Consider the following 23365-nt stretch of genomic DNA (forward strand, 5'->3'; position numbering starts at 1 on the left):
ATTTTACGATTAAAAAGCATTAAAAATGTCATGAAAAATACTGCAATTGAAGTATTTTCATTAATAACGTTATAATGCTTGTTATTTCTCACAACTTTTGACTTTAGAATTTTTCATATAGGCATTATTACACTAACATTAAAGCAACAGATAAATTATATATTATTTTGCGCGGTTTTTCATAAAGCTGATAAAAACAGAATAGCATTTTCTTGTTTTTAATTGACATGTTTGTGTTTCTCGACGACGCCTAATAATGTTAATAATGAACTGTACAGTTCTAACCGTATTTGGAAATAAGTAAGAAGAGGCGGAATAAACTCTTTTTAATGGATGATTAGCTTGTGAATGCATCAGTTGTGTCACTAAAGCCTGGTTAATAATCTCGCACTTTGGTGTATGACATTATAACTACTTCGCTGCTTTCAAAACGCAACAACGACTCGCTTACATTCCCAGGACAAGCAACAAAGCGACTTCCGTTCAATTTATTTAATGCAAACCAGAGCACAGACTTTCCATTCAAACAATGTTCAATATTTGACAACTGTAGGTCTTCAAAAACAAACAGACCTGTTTGACATCAGATGAAAGTACAGAGTCTCTTTGTCTCTGCGAAAATGTTACTGTAAGACAAATTTACAATAACTTAGAAAACTAAAACAAAATGAAATCGATCGTACAAAAAGCAGTCATTTGGTTTCTATTGCGCGTCTATGCTTTAAAACATTTCAGATGAGATGATGACCGGCTAAACCCGAAAAAGGTGCCATTAAATCACTACAGATACGTATACTGATCCACTTCATTGAGGGCAAGCTGAACAGTGCGTTACAACGATGTGCAGAAAATCAATCACTATGTCATCATTAACTCTTCCAGAGATGTCCGACTTCAAGTGGACACCACAAAAACCGCACAAGATACTATAACATGGATCGGGTTAATGTTAAGACTCACGTTTTGTTGAGTTATTGTTCAATGCTAGTCCGGTAATGTGAGATCAAAAGACAGAAATTGCAGTAAAAGAGAAAGTGTTTCTTTTTCATTTGATATCTTGAGATTCCTGTATCAAATAAGCAAGGAATTCAGGACAGTAAATGCATTTGGGAATAACAAGTCATTTAAAATACAGTAGGGTTTGCAACATTAAATCTGAATAGCCACATCATTTAGAATTATATAACGTTGTTCATCAGCGGTTATCATCCGGGGTCTATGATTGCATTAGACAAAACGGCATAGTGCAAAAACTATTTGCACCATATATTCAATAGAAAAAAAAAAAGAAAAGAAATGGAAATTGTAGTCAATGGGAAATCTGCTCCTTTATTAAATGTAATAAATTACATGTGGTTTAGAGTGCGCAGATATAACACTCTTACAAACATCATGTGTGCTAGCAATAATCTGCGAGTTAAAATTTCAGACCGGCTAGACCAAAGTTTTTTCTTCTCTAAGTAAATGTATTTCCGTGGTAGCTTATGCATGTTTCCTAACCAAAAATAATAATAATAATAATAATAATAATAATAATAATAATACAAAAAAAAAATCCACCTCAAATGAAGTGTATAAATTTATTAAGCACATTATGCAAATTTCATTCACATGATGGTTTTTCCATCCAGCATTTTAATGCAAATTTTGGGATAGAGCATAGTGGATGCTAGTTGATGGAAAACCTGGATGAAGTTGCAGCAGTTTAACATAAGTGTCATTTGAAACCACTGGCATCGGAAAAAAAGAGAAAGATTTGAAGCTTCTTACTCTGATTACAGGAGATCCCATATTAAGCTATGATTTACAGTAGTAACAGCTACTGTTATGGTAGCAATATGTTCTAATGTGTGTAAGACTACATTCAGCCTCAAAGCAACACGAAAATTCTGCTTCAAATAAACATCAATGACTTTTGTTCCTCGATGAGTTAAGCATGTGTGTAAATTGTTTTCTCCACGATGATACCAATTCTAAGATGAAATTTGGGCATCTGTGAAGAATTATTATTTTTATCAAGAGCAAAACATTCTGAAATCATATCCAAACATTACATACGTTTTCTGTCAATACTTAGTAAACCAAAACTTGCGTTCAGCTTGCAGAAATAAAATAATGAATTTTAAAACATCTAGACATCAACCGAGAGTAGAGATGTAAAAGTAGGTGCATAAATGTTTCCAAAATGCCCATGTGTCTCATTGGGGGAGGGAGGGTGAAAAAAAAAAAAAAAAAAAAAAACAAAAATCACACTTCCTGACTTGTCCTGTCGATCCGCATGACTCTGCATGACCGGGTCGGTCGTTTCTCCTTTCCCCGTTTCTGTTGAGCAGCACGAAGACGTGCTAAAATGTGTTTTTTTGGAAACTTCAAGGTGGTACATCCAAACTGGCTAACTCCTCCTGTTTCCCCGGGCAATTTCTCCCGTCTTTGGACCCAGCTTCGCCAGCCGGGTTTCCAGCAGTAGACGCTATCATAAAATCTCGAACCATTTTCACCACCCAACACATATATCCTGCGTTTCCATCTAGCCACACCTCCAGCAGCAATCCGCCTCGGCAGGCCAGGAAAAACCACCGGACTAGGTGCGCGGTCGCTTCCGCCACCCCCACGCTCCACTCCGACCGCCACCTCCCTCTCCACTCCAGATCCTCTTCCTTCTCGGAAGAACAACACACGTCCTGTGGCATCTAGTGGTTCAGCTTGGGTGTAGTTGCCATTGAGAAACTTGGCGGCATCACGCAAGTAACCACCAATGGCGCAAACGCCGCCACGCACTGCCACGCCTCCAGCCAGACAGGTGGCGCCAGAGTCTAGGGCAACACGGCTCCAGGTGTTTGTAACCGTGTGGTATATTAGCACGCCAGCATGCACCACGGCCCTGCTCTGCTCCAGTGTGGTGCCACCAAGCAAGTAAAGACGACAACGGAGGGCAGCGCAAGCAAAAGAGCGCAACGGCAATGGCAAACGAGGTCCTGATGCCCAGGTCAGCGTGTTAAGGTCAAATTTTTCAGATGTGTCCAGAAAGGCTGCTCGGTTACAGCCACCGAGAGCGTATAAAAAACCTCCGCAGCCAAGAAGACCCAACATCGCGCGCGGTTCAGCCATCAATGGCTGTACAATCCAACGGTTTAGCACGACGTCGTACTCGTGAAGCGCTGAGGAGACCTCGGAACTCCGCAGGATGCCTCCCGCCACAAACAGTCGGCCTCCGACAGCAGTGCAGCCGGGACAAAGCAACGAGCCCAAGGCTGCCAGCTTCTCCCACTTTCCCGTGCGAGGGTCAAAGCAGTCCACCGTGAAGTCCCTTTCCTGTAGAGACTCATCCTCCCTCGGCTTAAGGTCTACACAGACTATTTTCTTCTCAAACATGCCTTCTCGAGGCCTCAAGGGTCCCCCCATGCCCTCGGTACTCGTTCGAGGTCCAAGTTCTTGGTTCATTCGGTGGCTCTCTTCAGGGCCGAAAAGGCCGGGGCGTAAATGGCGTAACAAATTGGGCATGTGACTGTAACGATCAGCCGGCTGGTATTCTGCCCAGCGCCTCGCTGCATCGTACACTTCAGTCTCAGACTCCACACCCAATCGATCCGATTCCAACAAGCTGCCAAGAGTTCCCGGGTCCAACAGGAGGAAATCCCGCTGCCGGGCCACTCGAGGGAAATGCTGGCCCACCAGTCTCAAAGAAGCTCGAAGAAGCAGCTGGTCATGATGTGAACGAGCCAGAGAGTACATGCCCAGGCAATTCTCCACAGACAGGTGTTCAAAAAGGAATCTAACAAACAGGGAAATAACACGTGAGCATCAGCAAGACATGATGCAAAGTAGAACGATTACAATAGGATCGCATCTAAATTTTACCTAGAGCAAAGGTCCTGCAAGGGCATCACTTGAAGACGATTGGCGGCTACAAACAAGTCTTCTGCCGTGTCAAGACTAAGACCTGCTTCTCCCGTATACACAAAATGGATAACTGTCTCCATAACAGAAGGAGTCACCTCTTCAAGTCGGATCTCAGTTAGTCGGGACTCTACGAGAGGGCTGGTAAACATGGCACGGAAATACGGACTGACTGCTGCTAAAAGAACTCTGAAAAAAGAAAAACAGCACATGTCAAAACAGGAGAGTTTCATATGTCCACTACCATTTCAAAGTTTTAGATTGGTAAGATTTTTTTATGGTATGTAACATTATGCTATGCTCACAAAGGATGCATTTATTTGAATAAAAATACAGTAAAACATTTTGTGATATGTGACAAGCAGCTGCTAGAGTCCTTACCAGGCCAAGAAAATATGACATTTTGACATTCTTTGCCCTTGCTACATATTAAGGTTCATATCAGTTACAAAATACTACTACTTATTTTTAAGGCCCTAAATAGTTTAGCTCCCGCGTACCTAACTACTCTTTTTAAATCACCCTACATTCCAACCAGCTCCCAGAGGTCCAAAAACTCTGGACTCTAGGTAGATCGTAGGATGTTCATTAAAGGAGGTAGAGCTTTTTCCACATTTGGCTCCCAAACTCTGGAATATCCTTCCTATCCTTCAGACATACTCTCTCTGTTTAGGTCTAGATTAAAGAGCCTTTACTACAACCTTTACTAGCTGCTTGATTTTACAGTACATTTTTGCCGTATGGACATCCACTAAAGTCACCACTGATAAGCTTATACTAAATATAATGTAGAAACTTTAATTTTCCATAAATAACAAGTAATAGAAAATATTTCTAAATATGATTTATTGCTGTGATGGCAAAGCTTAATTTTTATCAGCCATCACTCCAGCCTTTAGCGTCACGTGATCCTTTAGAAAGCATTTAAATCGGCTGATTTGCTGCTTAAGAAACACTTTTATATCAACAATGTTGAAAACAGTTTTGCAAATAAATTTTTATCAATAGAAAACTCAAAAGAACAGTGTTTATTTGAAATTAATTAAAAGTCTTTTGTAACATCAATGTCAAACAACATCTTTACTGTCACTTTTGATCAATTTAATCTATCCTTGACTGAATAAAAGCAATTTGTTGAAAAGCATGTTACTGACCGAAGGGTCCTCTATTCCATTCGTTATGCTGAAATACATATAATCCTTTTCACTATACAAAATTCATCAAGCAGTTTAATAGCTGGGTACATTAGATCGCGTGCCTTTTTTGTAAATTATTCAAGTTTCGAAAAAAAACATTATGTACAATAATACAACCAGACAATCTTCAAAGCTGAAAGTAAGAAAGGTACCTGTGACACATAAACTTTTTCCCCTCCACCACAAGAGTGACATCACACAACTGCTGAGCATCAAGCAGCTGTTTTAACCCTGAATGAGATTACAAAGAAAGACAACAAAGCTGATATAAAGATGGCTAAATGATTGATCTATGTTCTAATCACGGTTACATTGCTCAACTTGATCATGATAATGGTGTTTGATTTTTTGTTTTGTTTTTGAAGCACTGAAAAGTTTACTCATTACAGCAGAACTGAATCTGTGGGGTCTAAAGGAGAAATTTGTAATAAATAAATTACACATTTACTTTATTTCCGGGTTTAAATTAATCTTATGGACCTTAATGCATCTGCTGCTGTTATTCGAGACATATAAAGAGCAATAAAGCAAAATTGTTACGAGAAATTTCAAATGAAATAAGACATTTCTTACTGTGTGCATTACACAATACAGAATTCTGCAATAACGGCATACAATCGGTGTTCAAATCTATAACCATCGTCTCACCCTGAGTTACATATTCCCCCAAAGGAGTCGAGTAGTCATCAGGAAAATCCTCTTCCTCCGAGTCGCTATCCGAGAGAGGCTCTCCACCACCTCTATCTGCATCCTGCCATGGCTGTGGTCGCCAGGTAACCGCACCACTTCTCACAGTATTCATCTGTGGCAAGGTAATTTAAAAATACATCATTTATAAAACGTCGTGGTCACATTTATAGCTTCTAAAGCCGAACTACACATTTATGTCATGCTGGAAATTCAACTGTAGAATTAAAGACAGGCCACTCAGGGGTAAAATTATAAATTAAATGTATTTGTCTAAAAAAAAATTAAATAAAATAGTCTACAAAAATGACTCGCCATAAAACCATACAACATTTTCGAAGATGATTGTGATAAAATGATCGGTAGACTTTTTCCCAGGCCTACTGACCTTGACCACAGAAAGAGACATTATTTGAAAGTTGTTTCTTACAATATTCGCAGACTAGATTTAATACATCAGAGGGAGGGCAAAAATATTAAATTATTCTGTGTGACAGAAAGAGAAGGCCAGTATTCATAATTTATCTTAGGTCTTGCATTTTGAGTGCCTTACAGAGTCTAACTCTACCTCCTACAGATGTTACTTTTCAACAAATACATCATATATCAATGAACAGTTGAGGTAGAAAGCCTATGTTAGTATATACAATAAAATACTGAATGCATGCGTACATATGTATATACGTAAAAAATAGAGGATTTTAAAGATAATTAAGGAAATCCCTATAACTCATTTTGAGATTAACAAAAAAATAAAATAAATAATGTATAAGCAATAACACCGATTGAAACAATAACATTTTCTAAAATATGCTCACTTCAGTCATTTTCAGACTTTCCTGTGAGGGTTCTAGACAGAGCATTATTTTTATTTAACAATTCCTTGCTATCCCCCCCATCACAACATTTCCCAAAAGCCAGGCTATTTGTTGATAAAAAAAATATTAGTAACGGGACTGCCAGAACAACCCGATTCTTCATGCACCGTATGCATATAAATATGAATCCGACATGTGCCCTCCACAGCCTAACCGAGAATAAAACCCTCATCCATTAAAATCATTTCCTTTTTTTAATATTTATATTACCATGCGAGGTGAGGGTTTCTATCAGAAAGTGTGAGAGTGGAGCCCAGCGGCACAGATCTGGGTGATGGGTATCCTCTTAATTCTCGGGGTGTCTTGAGTTCGATTTCGTGCATCAAGGCTCTCAGGGCGCCAGATTGGTACAGACGGCCTGATACTCTTCGGCCCGTTCACAACGCCTTGACCTTCCTGGGTAGTTTCAGCGCAAATTGGTCGGCTCATTACGGTGTGTTGTCCATCCTTAGCATATCAGCACAAAAATACACTCGCGCGCCTGATACATCCACACTGTCGAGCACGGCTCCATGCAGATCATTAAAGGCTGGTAATCCAGTTAGGCCCAGATAAAAAACGTAGTCCCGGGAGAAACAAATGATTGTTTGGTCAGTAATGTCAACTACTGATCACAGATGCCAACATTGCTCCATGATTGGAGGCGAAGCGAGCTGAGGGATTCTGTCACTTGCCGGAACAACACACCAAACTTCCGCTCTGCTCATTGGCCGATTTACCGGATGTGAAGGATATTTACTTCCGTTTCCCAGAACCTTAAATGTGAAACATCCAAAAATAAAGAAATTCATTAAAAAAAATATATATATATAAAACGGTTTATATGCGTTACGACGAAGATTTGGATTTTATCAAATAAATATGTAAATGTTTATTTTGTATCAGTGCTGAAAATATTGTTTTGTATGTATGGGGCATTATGGCTTGATATTTACTCATCTTATAGAATGTTTTGTCTAAAATACACTGTTTATGGACGTGTTTTTGTTAGCAATAAAAATATGTCCTTGTGGTAAATAATATCCGTATCCTGGAAAAAATTTCTAACGTTGTGTAGTTTCTTTCTTTTACATGATGTGATGAAAAGTAAAAACAGAAGAAAGCTCTAGCCATAATAGAATATTAATTAATAGAATGTTATTAATTAAATATTGATGATTTCCATATAAGTCCTTTGTAAACTGATGAAAATAATGCAAAATAATAATAATAATAATGATAATAATAATAATAAAAATAATGTAGCCATAATATCCATAACTTGCTTTCAAAGCGTAAAAAGCGTTCAGAATGACTGATTTTAAATATTTATTTCTTTTGTATTATTAGCAGTAGTATTACTATTGTTGTTTCTAATCGCGTTTAGACGAAATGACCCCCATCGGCTCCTGTACAGTTAAACTGTCAACCCGTTCAGCATGGCGTCCTCCGTAAGGGCAGCTACACGGTTTTGCTCTTTGTATCTGCTAACGTCTTCGAGACACAATGTCAGCAGTCTGTTTAGACTGTCCCGCCGACCTAGTTCCTCTCGACCGGTCAGGAGCAGTCTGTACGAGCACGTGCTGGAAGGTTACAGTCACAAACCCAAACTGGACATGAGGAGTGTGTGCGAGGAGACGGATGCGGTGAAGCAGGAGGTGGAGAATCGGAAAGGAGATCTGCGGGCAGCTGATGTCGGACTTATTGTAAGACGCTGCATTAAATGTAACTTATCCAAACAGTACCGCTACGTGAATTGCACTCGTGTTTTTTTAGATAGCGAACGTGGGGGGAAAGTAATCGGAACATATGTGCTATGTGTGTCCAGATCTCGGTATGGAAGGAACTACAGAAGGTGCAACAAGAAATATCAGATTTGGAGGCGAAAAAGGACAAGATCAGCGTCAAAGTCCGCGCTCTTGTGGTAAGTGCAGACATTTGTGCAGTATGTGTTATTCATCTAAACTTGCACGACTATTTAAAGGGACAGTTCACCCAAAAAATTAGAAAGTTTTTCTTCATCCACCTTGGTATTCCTCTGCATCCCATAATATGCCCACCCGAATTATATAGATATGCTTAACTGAAATATTTTATTTCAGGACTTTTTTTCCAGGACTACTGAACTTGACCATAGAAAAAGGCATTAGTCAATGTTTTTTCTATTCAGTTTCCTCCAGATTTATTTTGAAACATCGAGAAGATACAGAAGAAAAGAATAAGCTTGATATATCTAAATCTATGTATAATGCATTTGCGTGGCTCATATTGCTTGCATACTTCAAAACCTCACTTTTTGTGTCAGATAAGACATAACATCTCTATCAAAATCTAACCCTTACATTTACAGCATAATGTCCGATGGACGGCAACCTATTTGAATATGGAAATGCATCCCCTTACTGTCTGAAACTATTGACAATCTCTAGGAACAATTACTTTTGTCCTTCTCCACTAATCCCTTCATTAAAAACATCATATATTAATGATTTTTTTTTTTAAAAAATACATAACACAAAAATACTTATTTGCAATCATTTCTGTATTTTTTATTTTTTTGCCACTGATAGAATGCACATACAGACAAAAAAATATTATTTTCTCTTAGACTGTATGAATGTATTTTTTTAAGCATAGAAGAATATATTTTGCAGAATGCTGATAACCAGTATTTATGAAGTGTTTTCGTTTTTTTGGGGTGAACTATCCCGTTTAGCTAAAATGTGAAATATTTGGGGGAAAATACAAGAAATGGTGATTATTTACAGCTCCTAAAAATAGCCAATATTCCAAGTCTTTAGCTTTAAATCTCCTGATGTTGAACGCAGTTTGTCAATGTGCTTTTGGTCATTTTTTCCCTCCCCCGCTTTTCTTTTCAGGATGAACACGACAAATCTACTTTGGCCAGTGTAAGTGCCAGCTTTCTTTGATATATAATAGTAGTAAATATGATATTTTAATGAATAAAAATATATAATAACATATATGATTTAAAGCTGTGAAAATCTTCACTGTATTTTAGTGATGCTTCGTCACGCGCATGATATGCATTGAAATGCTCTTTTTCTTTCTCTGTTTTGTACCTGACAGCTTAAGGAGTACACGAGCGCTAAGGAAGAGGGTAGAGCGATCAGAGAGAAACTGAGTCTGTTGTATGTGCAAAAGGGTGAGCTGGAGAAAGAACATTACTGCCGTGCCCTAAGGTTGCCCAACAGAACACATCCATGTGTGGTAAGAGACGTTTTATGTAGTATTTGAAGCAAGATATCAGATTAAAAAAAAAAAAAAAAAAAAAACTGTTAAACTAACCAAATCCAGCTATCAGATATACATCAAACAACGGTATGTAAAGACGTGCGCATTCAAAGTGTATTTTTACTTAACAGTCATGTAAGTTTTTCTTTTCTCGTAGCCCGTCGGAGACGAGAGCCAGGCAAGGGTGGTTGAATCGGTCGGTCAGAAACGAGGTACATTTATTTGACTGTAAACTGCATTACGCCTCTCTTTAAACTGTTCGGTCAGAAATGCAGAAATGAGTTAGTAGCGGTAATCATTACTTGTGCTGATGTTGAAATGCATTCATGTTTTGCACTATGTACTGTATGTAGTGTCATGTGTCCGCTACAGAATTTGATTTCAAACCAAAAGGCCATCTGCAAATTGGAGAGAGTCTTGATATCATAAGACAAAGGTTAGTTTTTTTTATTTTTCTCTGTAATTTTATTTAAAAGTTTATTTTTGTTAATTTTGTCCTTTTGTATCTCTTTTCTCTTAGACGGCTTGCCCATGTGTCAGGGCACAGATCATACTATTTGATAGGTTTAGGGGCCAGGCTTCAGCTTGCCTTGCAGAATTATACCCTGGACCTGCTTCAGAAACGAGTATGTTTTAATCTTTTGGAGTAAAGTTTACCCGTGAATGCAAATAAAGGGTTAGTTCTCCCCAAAATGAAAATTCTGTCATTAATTACAGAACAAAAATGACCCAGTTTTATATTCACGCCTAAGCCGTCCTAGGTGTCTATGACTTTCTTCTTTCAGACGAACACAATCAGAATTTTATTAAAAAAAAAAAAAAAGATGGTTCTTTCAAGTTTGGTAAAGCTGGTGGATAGTGGTCATGATTTTGAAGCTCGGCTCCATGAATCAAATATATATTTTTTCAAACTTTGTCTGAATGAATATAGTCATATACACCTAGGATGGGAAAGGGGTTAGTAGTTTATGGTGTAATTTTCTTTTTTGGGTGAATCATACCTTTAAGTCTAGACTAGTGCGCACGTACATTTAGAGCATGTTCTTTCACTGAATGATTCAGTCTAATGAAAATAGACTTTTTAAATTAATCACAAATCCAAGACACGGGGACAGAAAGTGTATGTTTTCATACAACTTCATAAAGCCTAGTTACCACAGCATTATTTTGCATCTTTGAGCAACATGATGGTGTTTTCTTTCTTCCTGAATGAATGAATCATTCATTTAAATGATTTGGTTCAGTCATCACGGCTCATTTATTTACAATGAATTACAGCCACCTACTGGTGGTTTTAATTATTTAAATAAATTCAAATATCAGTATTCAAAAGACAATAGACACTTAAAAAAATGCCTTATAAAGGTAAAATGGACATAAAATGTAAAAATCTGTTAAAACTTTTCATTTCTATCAGTGTGAACTCACAACCACATAAATTATAAAGAATATTAAACACTTTAGGAGTCAGCTCCTTATGGCAGTTTTAAGGTACCAGCGCAATAACACACCATGAGGAAAATATTGTCTAATTATCATTACTGATAAAATCTCAGAAAATATCATGATATTACATTTTGTAATTTGAGATCACTTAGAAATGTTTTTTTTTTTTTTTTTTTTTGTAAAAGCAAACAAATTTTTTATAGGAAATATAGCAAAAGAACAGGATATGCTGACATTTGTTAGAAATAAGTATTTTATTAGAAATTATGAATTTGTGAAAAATGATGGGGGGAAATTACATAGCATTCTAGGTTTCAATTTGTGAAGGTAATCTGATGAGATTTTCACCCATGCTTCATAGAGCATCTCCCAAACTGTCTATAATGAAAGTTCTTTCTTTTGGCCATTTTGAGCCTGTAAGTAAACAAAAAAATGCTGATGTTCAGAAACTAAACTACCTTAAGGAAATGCCACACTCTCTCGTTTGCTCCATTAGTACAATGGTTCTCAGCTGCGCAAATCAGTCGCAAAAGGCTTTTCTCATAATCAATTAGCCTCAATTAGCAGCAATACCAGGAGAATGATGCAGAGGACTAACAGAGGCTAATCATAGGCCTCTATGAAAAAAAAAGTAGATATTTTAAAAATCAGCTGTTTAATTTAATTTGTTTCTGAAATGGGTAAAATTGTTTTCTTTGGAAAACAAATGGCTTTTTAAGTGATACCGTTATATCTGTGTGTATGTTTGTGTGAACTCTGTATTTAATCATGTGTTTTCTCAATTAATTTCAATCAAACTACAGTTGGGATGTTTGGAGTCTTTTTGATAAATATTGACTTAATATCACTATTTTAGTTTCTTTTTGGATATTGAGTGAAATTCTCCTATTTTTTTCAGGGCTTTATTCCCATGGTTGTTCCTGACATTCTGAAATCTGTGGTTTTTGTGAGTAGCGCTTTTTGAAGTCCATGATTTTGATTTATGAACCTTTTTATCACATAGTTTTGTATGAATTTTTTTCATTGAAAGATGATTTCCTATAAAGTTTACAAAACTAGCCAACTTATTGACAGCCTATGAAGAATCTCCATGACATTGCACTATTGTCGTTTAGGAGGGTTGTGGGATGCAGCCTAATGCTCATAGATCACAGGTGTACTCTCTGGACCCTTCACGCTTTCCTGACCTTAATCTTGCTGGTACTGGGGAAGTGGGAGTGGCAGGTGATATGATCATTAATCATATGTATAATTTATAATATTTACAAATGAAATGTAATTGATTATGCAATTTATTAATATTTATTCTGAAATCTAGACCAGAAGGCACCAAGGTTTAAAAATATGATGATGAGCCTTAATATTAGGATTATTAAAAATGATAATGAGCAAGGACAGATTTTCCTTTATTTTATCTTCCAGGTTATTTCATGGATCATGCTGTGAATCTGAATGATTTACCTGTCAGGTACAAAAAAATCCCTGATTGATGAAAATGACTGCCTAAATGCTGCATTGTTGATGCATTCATTGGATTATTATTCATAAGATAAAGTATTACCTTTTTTGTTCTAGGACAGTCTGTAGTAGCACATGCTATCGAGCTGAAACAGATACAGGAAGAGAGCCGTGGGGGCTCTACAGAGTTCACCATTTTACCAAGGTAATCGGAAAACGGGTGGTAGCATTAAAAAAATGTGTTAGATATACAAAAAAAAAATATATATATATATATATATATATATATATATATATATATATATATATATATATATATATATATATATAAAGTTGTTGTGATTGAAAGTTGTGCATGTCACAATCAAAATGAGTGTAAATGTAGTACTATGAACTTTGTGCAACATGAACAGACTTTTTATGTTTTCTATGTTTTTATTCATGCAGGTTGAAATGTTTGGTGTGACTTTGAATGAGACGGGAGAGGAGAGTTCCCAATTGTTGGATGAATTTGTCACGTTACAGAAGGAGATTTTCTGTTCCCTAAAACTTCATTACAGGCATGTTGTAACTAATTGATATTATTCTCTTTAATTTTTAGCTTATTATTATAGAAGTATAGCATTCCTCAGAAAGACTTTTAAGCTAACAGTGGTTTTTGATGTCTGTTCACACCAAGAACAAATCATTTATTGTTAAATATTCTAGTCATTGCTACAAATTTTAGTTATATGCAATTGCTGATAAATAATTTAATAATAATTTCTCTCATAGAGTCTTGGATATGCCCACTCAAGAATTGGGGCCACCTGCCTTCCGGAAATATGATATTGAGGCATGGATGCCGGGACGTGGCAGCTTTGGAGAGGTTGAAATGATACTTTAAATTGACTCTTGACTTTTTGATTTAATCGTAATGTTTTAAATTGTAAAAATAACCTAAAATTAGGAAAAAGAGAAATACATGTCTGCTTTTGAGTCCTTTTGGTGAATATCAACTTCCTTTACCAGATTTCCAGTGCCTCAAACTGCACAGACTACCAGAGTCGGCGCCTTAACATTCTCTATGAGGGAAATGATAGAAACCTTAAGTATGCACATACGGTAAGAAGCTGATTATATGTTAATAATATGGTCTGCTAGGTTTTGTGTCTGCAATATTTTCATTCTATTTGTCAGGCTGTTAAAAGGTGATTTGGAGTAGATCAAAACCATTATTTCAGCAAAAAAATGCTGTAGCAGTCAAAAACCCTTTCTTTTTTTCCTCCCCGTAGGTTAATGCTACAGCGTGTGCTGTACCACGTACTGTCATTGCGATTTTGGAAACACACCAAACAAAGGTAGAATTTGAAGTAAATTTAACTTGTGTATTTTTAACATCTTTTAGACATTTTGTTTTATTAATTGTATACTTTGCCGACGCCTTTTCCTTCCATTAGGAAGGGAAAGTCCTGGTTCCCGAAGTTTTGCAGCCCTACCTTGGATTGGAAGTGATAGAAAAACCTAAATACACTCCAATTAAATATATAGGACCAAACCAACCCAAGCGTCATATCTCATAATAACTTTTTGATAATATGTCAGACTCCAGGGAAGTACAGAGTTTGCTTTATTCTCAAAGGTGAATGCAATGTATATAGGTATTTGGCATAACTATCTAATAAAATAAAATGTTTAATTTCCAAACCCACATTTATGATTTTTAATAAAATGGCATCAGTAACATCTCAGAATTTGTTTCTGAATTTTTGGTGTTCCTGTCTGTATGTGAATTATCACTGCCATAAGACATCAGGAGCAAAAAAAAGTAATACAGATCATAATTTAATTTCTTTCCCCTCCATTTATCATGAATGCTAATTATTTGATCAATCTACTCCTAAGTGTGCGGTGCTGCTTCCACACCTGTCAACAGTGAAATTTAGGATAGCCATGGCATATATCAGCATGGATAATTTGATCATCAGGGATGGGAATCAAATGGTATTTAACAATTTCTTGTTTTTAGTATTTAGCAGTTACAATTACTCAGTATGTTATTTATTTCTTAGCAGTAATGGTTCTTGTTATAATTTTATTTGGGTAAGACAATAGAGATGCCTATAAATACATTTCTTTAGACTGCTATGCTGCAAAGATCACAAACCGAGCAAACACACGATGCATTTAGCCATAAGATGAAATGAAATGGCTGAATGTGAAGGGGATATCAGCAGCATATGCAGATAAAAATGAAAGAACAGATCCGGACATAGCAGTTGGACGATTTAGTCTTATGTTCTGTTCTCCAATACTGCTTTTGGAGTTAAAAGGTAGAACAATATGACTTCATGGTGCAGAATAAACTTGTTATTTTTACTTTCTTTCCGTACAAAAAGTATGGTAGCTTCATAATATTACGGTTGAACCATGGCAGATGGAACATTCAGATGATGTCTTTCATACTTTCTGCACCTTGAAAGTGCCAAGTTTGTTAGTTAATGGGGTCACAAGCCTCTCAGTTTTTATTTTTAAAAAATTGTGTTCCAAAGATGAACAAAGCATTCACAAGTTTGTAACGACTGAGAGGAAGAGATTAATGATGTTAATAAAATTCTTCACCTCTGGCTTCTTTCAATGGTCTTTGTTTCTTAGTTTTTGCTTCTTTTATACTTAAGTTTAAAAGAAGTTTATTAATTTGTTGATGTCCTCCATTTAGCCAAAACACATTTAAAGTCAGTGAGGTATTGATGGTCTAAAATGTTGGGCTAGAGACAGGAACTTGTTCCTGGTTAACATTTTGTTATGTCCTCTGGTAATAATATTTACAAGGATTCCCATATGTCTCTTTAGACTCCTTGCCTGCTGCACTTTCTTTAACAAACTCGTCTTAGTAAGAGTTTCACTAATGAGAGTATTTGGTACAAATACAGATGTGTCTCACAGGGTTGCAGTCAGAATCAGTAAGAAGCTTTTTCAGCTCTTTTGCGGGCATTGAAGGTACACATTGTTTCTCATCGTTTACATATCTCATTAATGTATAATTTTTATTTTAAAAGGATGCAGAGACTCAGAGGATCACACCAAAGAGAGCTGGATGGCTTGAAATGGTTCAGAACTCAGACAAGATGGTTATGACCTACTGCCTTGCCATACCTCTATATTCCTGCATATACTCCAACCTCAGAAAAGCGCATCCTTTAAGGAGACAAGGGCTACCAAAGGCACCGCTGGGATTCGAATCCAGGATCTCCTGTTTACAAGACAGGGTTCTTTGTCAGCAGCTGAAAGTTTAAAATACAGCTGAATAAGGGTGGCCAGCTAGCCTATGTGTTTGTTGGCCAAGTGGCTTTAGAGAAATGCCTTTTTGAAAGGTTTTTTTAGAGCTGGACGACTTGAAATTGTTCAGACAGCACGGTTTTGCTCTGCTGCCTTACCATACCCTGCTATTCCTGTATGGGGGACCAAAGTCAGATTCACACATTCTTTAGACAGACAAGAGATCCCAAAGGCATTGCTGGGATTCAAACCCAGGATCTCCTGTTTACAAGACAGGCACTTTAACCAACGCAGCCACGGCACCCTGCGCCACTGGCACAGGCTGGTGTTCTTTGCCAGCAGCTAAGAGTTTGAATTACAACTGAATAAGGGTGGCCAGCTTGCCTCTGTGTTTGTTATTTTCTGTGTTTGAAAAATTTCAGACAACACGGTTTTGGCCTTACCATACCATGCTATCGCTTTGTAGAGGACAGAACTAAGATTCGCACATTCTTTAGGCAGACAAGGGATCCCAAAGGCACCACTGGGAGGCGAACCCAGGATCTCCTGTTTACTAGACAGGCGCTTTAACCAACTAAGCCACGGCACCAAGCCAAGCGTTTGTGCACTTCACTTAGCATGCTTTGATGACAAGCCATCAGGTCATCCGGTTAAAAAACTTACAAAACTCTCAGGCTCCGCTGTCCAAAGACTATGTGGCAGAGAGGTACCGCTTGGAATCATTCCCGGGATCCCCTGTTTACAAGACAGGCACTTTAACAACTAATACACGGTCCGACCTCAGAAAAACACATTCTTTAGGCATACAAGGTTTCCCAAAGGCACCGCTGGGATTCGAACGCAGGATCTCCTGTTTACAAGACAAAGGTTTCAAAGGTTTTTCAACGCTCCTGCATTGGCATGGGCCGGCGTTCTTAGCCAGCTGCTAAGAGTTTGAATTACAACCGAATAAGGTTGGCCAGCTAGCCTCTGTGTTTGTTGGCCATGTAGCCCTAGAGAAATGCCAAAAGAGACGACTCTGGTGGGACGCGAACCCACAACCTTTGAATGGCCTCAACGGGCAGTCTAGAAGCCCAATGTGCTATCCATTGCGCCACAGAGCCCATTGGCTGAGCCAGGTGAAGGTCTTGCATTCTGCTTTGCGCAGTTTGCTTAGCACGCTCTGATGACAAGCCATCAGGTCGTCCGGTTAAAAAAAACGACAGCACTCTCAGGCTCCCCTGCTATATCTGTATAGGGGATCAAACTCAGATTCTCACATTCTTTAGGCAGACAAGGCACCGCTGAGAATCGAACCTAGGATCTCCTGTTTACAAGACAGGCGCTTTGACCGGCTAAGCCACTGGTACAGGCTGGCGTTCTTGGCCAGCAGTTAAGAGTTTGAATTACAACATATTAAGGGTGGCCAGCTAGCCTCTGTGTTCGTAAAATTTCAGACAACACGGTTTTGGCCTTCTGCCTTACCATGCTATCCCTTTATAGAGGACAGAACTCAGATTCGCACATTCTTTAGGCTGCGTAACATTGAATTAACGTTGAATACAAGATGATGGAAACGGAAAGACAACAAAAGGAAAGAATAAGAACCTTAGAAGAGCAACTCAGAAGATAGTTAGAAACTCAAAAGTTTGAGCTAGAACGGCTGCAGGTAGAAAAGGATATTGAAGTTGCTCGTGCCAGAGTAAAATCCTATGATGAAGAAATAAAACAAGAGACAAGAAGTGAGTCAACACAGAATAAACAAGAAGAGCAGAGAAACAAAATGTTACATCAGCAAAGCAATGTTGTACAGTCAACACCTCTCAGTGAAGTAACTCATCTTGCTCAAGCAGTTCAGGACAGTATAGCCATTAACAGGTTACCCATACCTGAACCCGCAGTGTTCAGCGGAGACCCAATTCAGTTTGTAAACTGGAAAGCGTCATTTATGTCATTAATAGATAGAAAGGGCATCCCAGCAGCTGATAAACTCTATTATGTAAAAAAGTATGTGAGTGGCTCAGCACACAAATATCTTGAGGGCACCTTTTTTCGAAATGACGAAGAAGCCTATAAAGATGCTTGGGACAAACTAAACCAAAGATACGGCCAACCCTTTGTCATTCAAAGAGCGTTTCGGGATAAACTTTCCAAGTGGCCGAAAATACAATCCAAAGATGCAGAAAGTCTGAGAACATTTGCAGACTTCCTTAATGCCTGTTTGCAAGCCATACCTCATGTTAAAGGTCTGGAAATATTAAACGATTGTGAAGAGAACCAAAAGCTCATACAGAAACTTCCAGATTGGGCAGCTTCCAGATAGAACCGTCAGGTCTCTACAGCCCTCATGGATGGAAAGGAGTTTCCAAGCTTTCATGACTTTGTCAATTTCATGTCAGCAGAAGCAGAAATCATGTGTAATCCCATCACTTCATTGCATGCTCTTCATTCTCGTGAGTTACCTCAAGACAGAAGGATCTCAAAGGAAATCAAAAGAAACAAAGCAATTGTCTTTAAGACTGAAACAACTGTAAACAATGACAGACAAACAGCAGTTAAAGAACAGTTAAAAGCACAGTGCATGTTGTGTGAAGATGACAAACATCAGCTTCATAAGTGCCTAAAATTCATGGAGAGGTCTTTAAAAGACAGAAGGGCCTATGTGAAAGATAACAAACTCTGTTATGGGTGTTTAAAACCAGACCACTGTGCAAAGGAATGTAAATGCGACACACGTGTGATGTATGCAAATTACGACATCCCACATGTCTTCATGATTACAGTTATGACAAAGACGGAAACAGAGAACGACCATTGCCCATGGTAAGCAATGTACATGCACTTGAGTGTGAAACTACAAATGCTATGTCACTTAATATCACCAGTTAAGATCAGTCAGTCATTACATCTATGATTGTACCGGTATGGGTGTCGTCAGTTAAAAATCCATCCATTGAACAGCTTGTGTATGCTTTACTAGACACACAGAGTGACACTACTTTCATTGATGAAGAAGTTAGTAATATGCTACAAACGGACAGTCACCCAGTGAAACTCAAATTAACCACAATGATTGGAGACAACATGATCATTAAGAGTAAAAGAGTATCTGGTCTTCGTGTCAGAGGTTACAATTCATCAGTACATATCAGTCTTCCTCCAGTTTATACAAAGGAGTGTATACCTGTTAATCGTGATCACATACCAACACAGGATAAAGCTGAGAACTGGAGTCATCTGAAGATAATTGCAGACAAAATGCCACCACTTCTTAGTTGTGAAGTAGGTTTACTGATCGGCTACAACTGCCCCAGAATGCTAGCTCCCAAGCAAGTCATACTAGGTAAGGATGAGGAACCATATGCTATTCTAACAGACTTAGGATGGAGTATTGTGGGCTGCTCAGCACCAAGCATTAATGGATCGGTTGGATTCAGTGTTTGTCACAGAATAGCTACAAAGGAGATACCAGCTTTGACACCTGTGGATGCAGTTCGGATACTTGAGTCAGACTTTAAGGATGTTACAGCAAATGAAAGGACAGTCTCTCAAGAGGATATCATGTTTCTAGATAAACTCAAGGAAGGAATAAGGAAAAATGCTCAAGGACATTATGAAATGCCTCTTTCATTTAAACAGAGACCATACTTGCCTGACAACAGAGCGCTTGCAGTCATCAGACTCAATCATTTGAACAAGAAGTTCTGTAAAAATGAGAAGTACAAAACAGACTATGTTACTTATATGAATGACATCATTGAAAGAGGTGACGTAGAAGCAGTGGATGATGATGCAACCGATGGTGAAAAGTGGTACATACCCCATCATGGCATCTACCATCCAAAGAAGCCAGATAAGTTACGGGTAGTCTTTGACTGTTCCGCACAATTCAAAGGTACAAGCCTCAATGAACATTTACTAACAGGACCAGACATGATAAACAATCTCACAGGAATCCTTGTAAGGTTCAGAAGACATCCAATAGCAGTAACTTGTGACATTGAGAAAATGTTCCACCAGTTCCATGTCCAAGAAAAGGATCGGGATTATCTGCGCTTTTTGTGGTGGAAAGATGGAGATGCAAATTCAGTACTTCAAGATTACCGATTGAAAGTGCATCTGTTTGGTGCACTGTCTTCGCCGGTTTGCTTGAACTATGGACTAAGATACTTAGCCAATGAACACAGCCAAACACACACATTAGGTGCTCAGTTCATCATTAGAGATTTTTATGTCGATGATGGAGTTACAAGTGCAGAGACAGTAGAAGAGGCCATTCAGTTGACAAAGGAAGCACGGGAGCTGTGTGCAAAGGGTGGTCTTAGACTTCATAAGTTTGTATCAAACAACAACACTGTTTTGCAGAATATACCAGCATCAGAATGCGCTGTAAACTTTGAAACAAAAGATCTCACCTTCAATGACATGCCGCTTGAAAGAGCTTTGGGCATCCATTGGAACATACAGAGTGACAGCTTTAAATTTCATATACCACTAAAGGTCAACCTACAACACGCCGTGGTATACTGTCTACTGTTGCGTCCATATATGATCCTTTGGGCTTTGTAGCTTCGTACGTTCTGAATGGCAAGAGGATTTTGCAAGAAATGTGTCGCCAAGGTACAGGCTGGGATGATCCGCTCTCCTCTGCTCTCAGCCCACGGTGGGAGAGATGGCAGAATGACTTCGTCAATTTGGGAAATGTGAATATACCACGATGTTATGTACCATCTGAATTCGGCAAGATTGTGAAAACCGAAATGCATCATTTCTCTGATGCAAGTACCTGTGGTTACGGTCAGTGTTCCTATCTGAGAATGATAAATGAGAATGATGAAATTCATTGCACTTTTCTCATTGGCAAAGCCCGGGTCTCTCCTTCAAAGATCATTACTATACCGAGACTAGAGTTAACGGCAGCTGTGGTATCAGTCAGGATGAGCAATATGCTCAGAGAAGAGCTTAACCTCACTAATGTTGACGAATTCTTTTGGACTGACTCAAAGGTGGTTTTGGGTTACATAAATAATGACGCTCGTCGTTTTCACACGTTTGTAGCCAATAGAGTTCAAAAAATACGTCAAAGTACAGAACCTGAACAATGGCTGTATGTCCCAACGGATGAAAATCCAGCAGACATTGCTTCTAGAGGAAGGACAATAAATGAACTGCTCTCATCTAACTGGTTCTCTGGTCCCTCATTCTTGTGGGAAAGGAAATAACAACCTCAGATGTTGTGCTGGATCTCCCAGTAGGAGACCCAGAAGTAAAGAAAATTCAGACATTACAAACAAAGACCACAGAAAGCAAAGATCTTGTGGATCACTTATCCAAGTTCTCTTCTTGGTCTAAAGCTACCAAAGCCATTGCACGTCTTCTGAGATGGATCAAGAGGAATAAAGCAAGTTCACCGGCTTCTGTAAGTGAACAAGAGGATGCTAGATGCTTGATTCTAAGAGGAGTACAAAGGCAAACGTATCAGAAAGAGATTGATCTGTTGAGTCAAGGAAAACAACTTCCAAGTAACAGTAAACTTCATTACTTGGATGCCTTCATAGATGCCAAAGATGGTATGATCAAAGTGGGAGGTAGACTAAATCGCTCATCGAATGCTGACTCATTTAAGCATCCACTAATCCTTCCTAAAGAGCATCATGTAACCAAGTTGATAATAGCACACTGTCATGAAACTGTAAAACATCAAGGCAAGGGTTTCACAACAAATGAAATCAGATCGTGTGGCTATTGGATACCTGGAATAAATCGAGCGGTCTCATCTTACATTCGCAACTGTGTAACATGTAGAAGACTGAGAAGACCTGCTGAAGGACAAAGGATGAGCGATCTTCCCTCAGAACGCGTAGAGCCTTCTCCACCTTTTATGTATTGTGGAATGGACTGCTTTGGTCCTTTTGTGACTAAAGAAGGAAGGAAACATCACAAACGGTATGGTCTGCTTCTAACATGCCTGTGTTCAAGAGCTATTCATATAGAAATGTTAGAAGATATGTCCACAGATGCGTTTATTAACAGTCTAAGGTGCTTTATCGCAATTCGAGGCACAGTACGACAGATCAGATGTGACCAAGGTACCAATTTCGTAGGTGCAAAGAACGAACTGAACTTGGCACTGCAGGAGCTCGATCCAGAAAGGCTCACTACTTTTCTGACCGACAAACAATGTGATTTCGTTTTGAATGCACCCCATTCTAGTCATGCAGGGGGTGTATGGGAACGGCAAATCAAAACTGTAAGGAGTGTTCTTAGTGCTACCATCACCCTTTCAGCAGGCAGGCTAGATGATGCTTCATTGCGCACCTTGTTTTATGAAGCCATGGCAATAATCAATAGTCGACCCCTTACAGTTGACAACCTGAATGACCCCGAGAGCTTAGAACCACTCACACCTAATCATCTGATTACCATGAAATCCACCACAGCCCTACCTCCACCAGGAAAGTTCATAAGAGAGGATGTGTATATGAGGAAGAGATGGAGACGTGTGCAGTATCTTACTGAACAGTTTTGGAGCAGATGGAAAAAAGAGTATCTCCACAACATCGCTGCTCGACAATGCTGGCATGCTCCAAAAAGGAACTTTCAAATTGGTGACATAGTCATGGATATCGATGAAACCTTACCAAGGAGTGAATGGAGGCTTGGAAGGATTACTGAGACTGTTCTGAGTTCAGATGGACTGGTAAGAAAGGCCAAAATAGCACTTGGTGACAAAAGACTAAACAAGAAAGGAGAACGAGTTCATAAAACCTCAATAGTAGAAAGGCCAGCTCAGAAGTTGGTCTTATTATTGGAAGCGGAGTGAATGCATCTTCAAAAGGACTTTATTGCACTTGATGCACACAAGAGTTATAAGTGAAATTATTCATGTTTGAGAAACATTGATAATTTGGTGGGAGTGTAACAGGCTTTAATAAGAGTTAATTTTAATTTATTTTGTTTGGTGTTGCCTTTGTAATATTTAATGTTTAATGACCAAATTATTTTCGTTGGTTTATGACTTTTATTTTGAAACAAAATCCGCTTTTCACAACGCACGACGCTAAAGAGAAAAGGGAAATGGGAGAGTGAACGCTTCATGGCGGCTTAAAGCTCGTTCACGAAAGAGATGTAACAAGTTTATTTAGCAACCCCCCGAAAAGGCATAAGGTTTGTGTTTTTTATACGCTGTTGATTAAATACAAGTGTTTTTGTCAGCATCGCTGAATATGTCAGGTAATGTTGATATATGTTTTGTATCACTTTGTTCAGCTCTTACGGTGATTTCTGAAGACGAAAGGGAACAGAAATAAAAGTCTGGAAACATCAGTAAAA

The 23365-nt window shown here is 38.4% G+C and overlaps 2 protein-coding genes and 1 non-coding gene across 3 annotated transcripts; 1 reads left to right on the forward strand and 2 right to left on the reverse strand.

The window, feature by feature from the left end:
- Positions 1-472: 472 nt before the first annotated feature.
- On the reverse strand, positions 473-7365 carry si:dkey-260j18.2 (uncharacterized protein LOC325231 homolog). The gene is made up of 5 exons (XM_043258582.1): positions 6869-7365; positions 5742-5895; positions 5246-5324; positions 3859-4086; positions 473-3772 (listed from the first exon to the last, which is right to left on the reverse strand). The coding sequence occupies exons 1-5, from the start codon at positions 6869-6871 to the stop codon at positions 2248-2250; spliced, it is 1989 nt and encodes a 662-aa protein (XP_043114517.1). The 5' UTR covers positions 6872-7365; the 3' UTR covers positions 473-2247.
- A 677-nt stretch (positions 7366-8042) lies between these two features.
- On the forward strand, positions 8043-15413 carry sars2 (seryl-tRNA synthetase 2, mitochondrial). The gene is made up of 16 exons (XM_043258214.1): positions 8043-8343; positions 8466-8561; positions 9517-9546; positions 9728-9868; positions 10050-10104; positions 10265-10328; positions 10413-10518; positions 12237-12284; positions 12454-12562; positions 12761-12806; positions 12914-13001; positions 13244-13356; positions 13571-13664; positions 13808-13900; positions 14071-14136; positions 14236-15413. The coding sequence occupies exons 1-16, from the start codon at positions 8077-8079 to the stop codon at positions 14356-14358; spliced, it is 1539 nt and encodes a 512-aa protein (XP_043114149.1). The 5' UTR covers positions 8043-8076; the 3' UTR covers positions 14359-15413.
- Positions 15414-16569: 1156 nt separating this feature from the next.
- trnat-agu lies at positions 16570-16643 on the reverse strand. The gene has a single exon. It is a non-coding gene; the product is annotated as a tRNA-Thr (tRNA).
- Between the last annotated feature and the right edge of the window lie 6722 nt (positions 16644-23365).

This window comes from Puntigrus tetrazona, chromosome 15 (assembly GCF_018831695.1).
Source record: "Puntigrus tetrazona isolate hp1 chromosome 15, ASM1883169v1, whole genome shotgun sequence".
Lineage (NCBI taxonomy): Eukaryota > Metazoa > Chordata > Actinopteri > Cypriniformes > Cyprinidae > Puntigrus > Puntigrus tetrazona.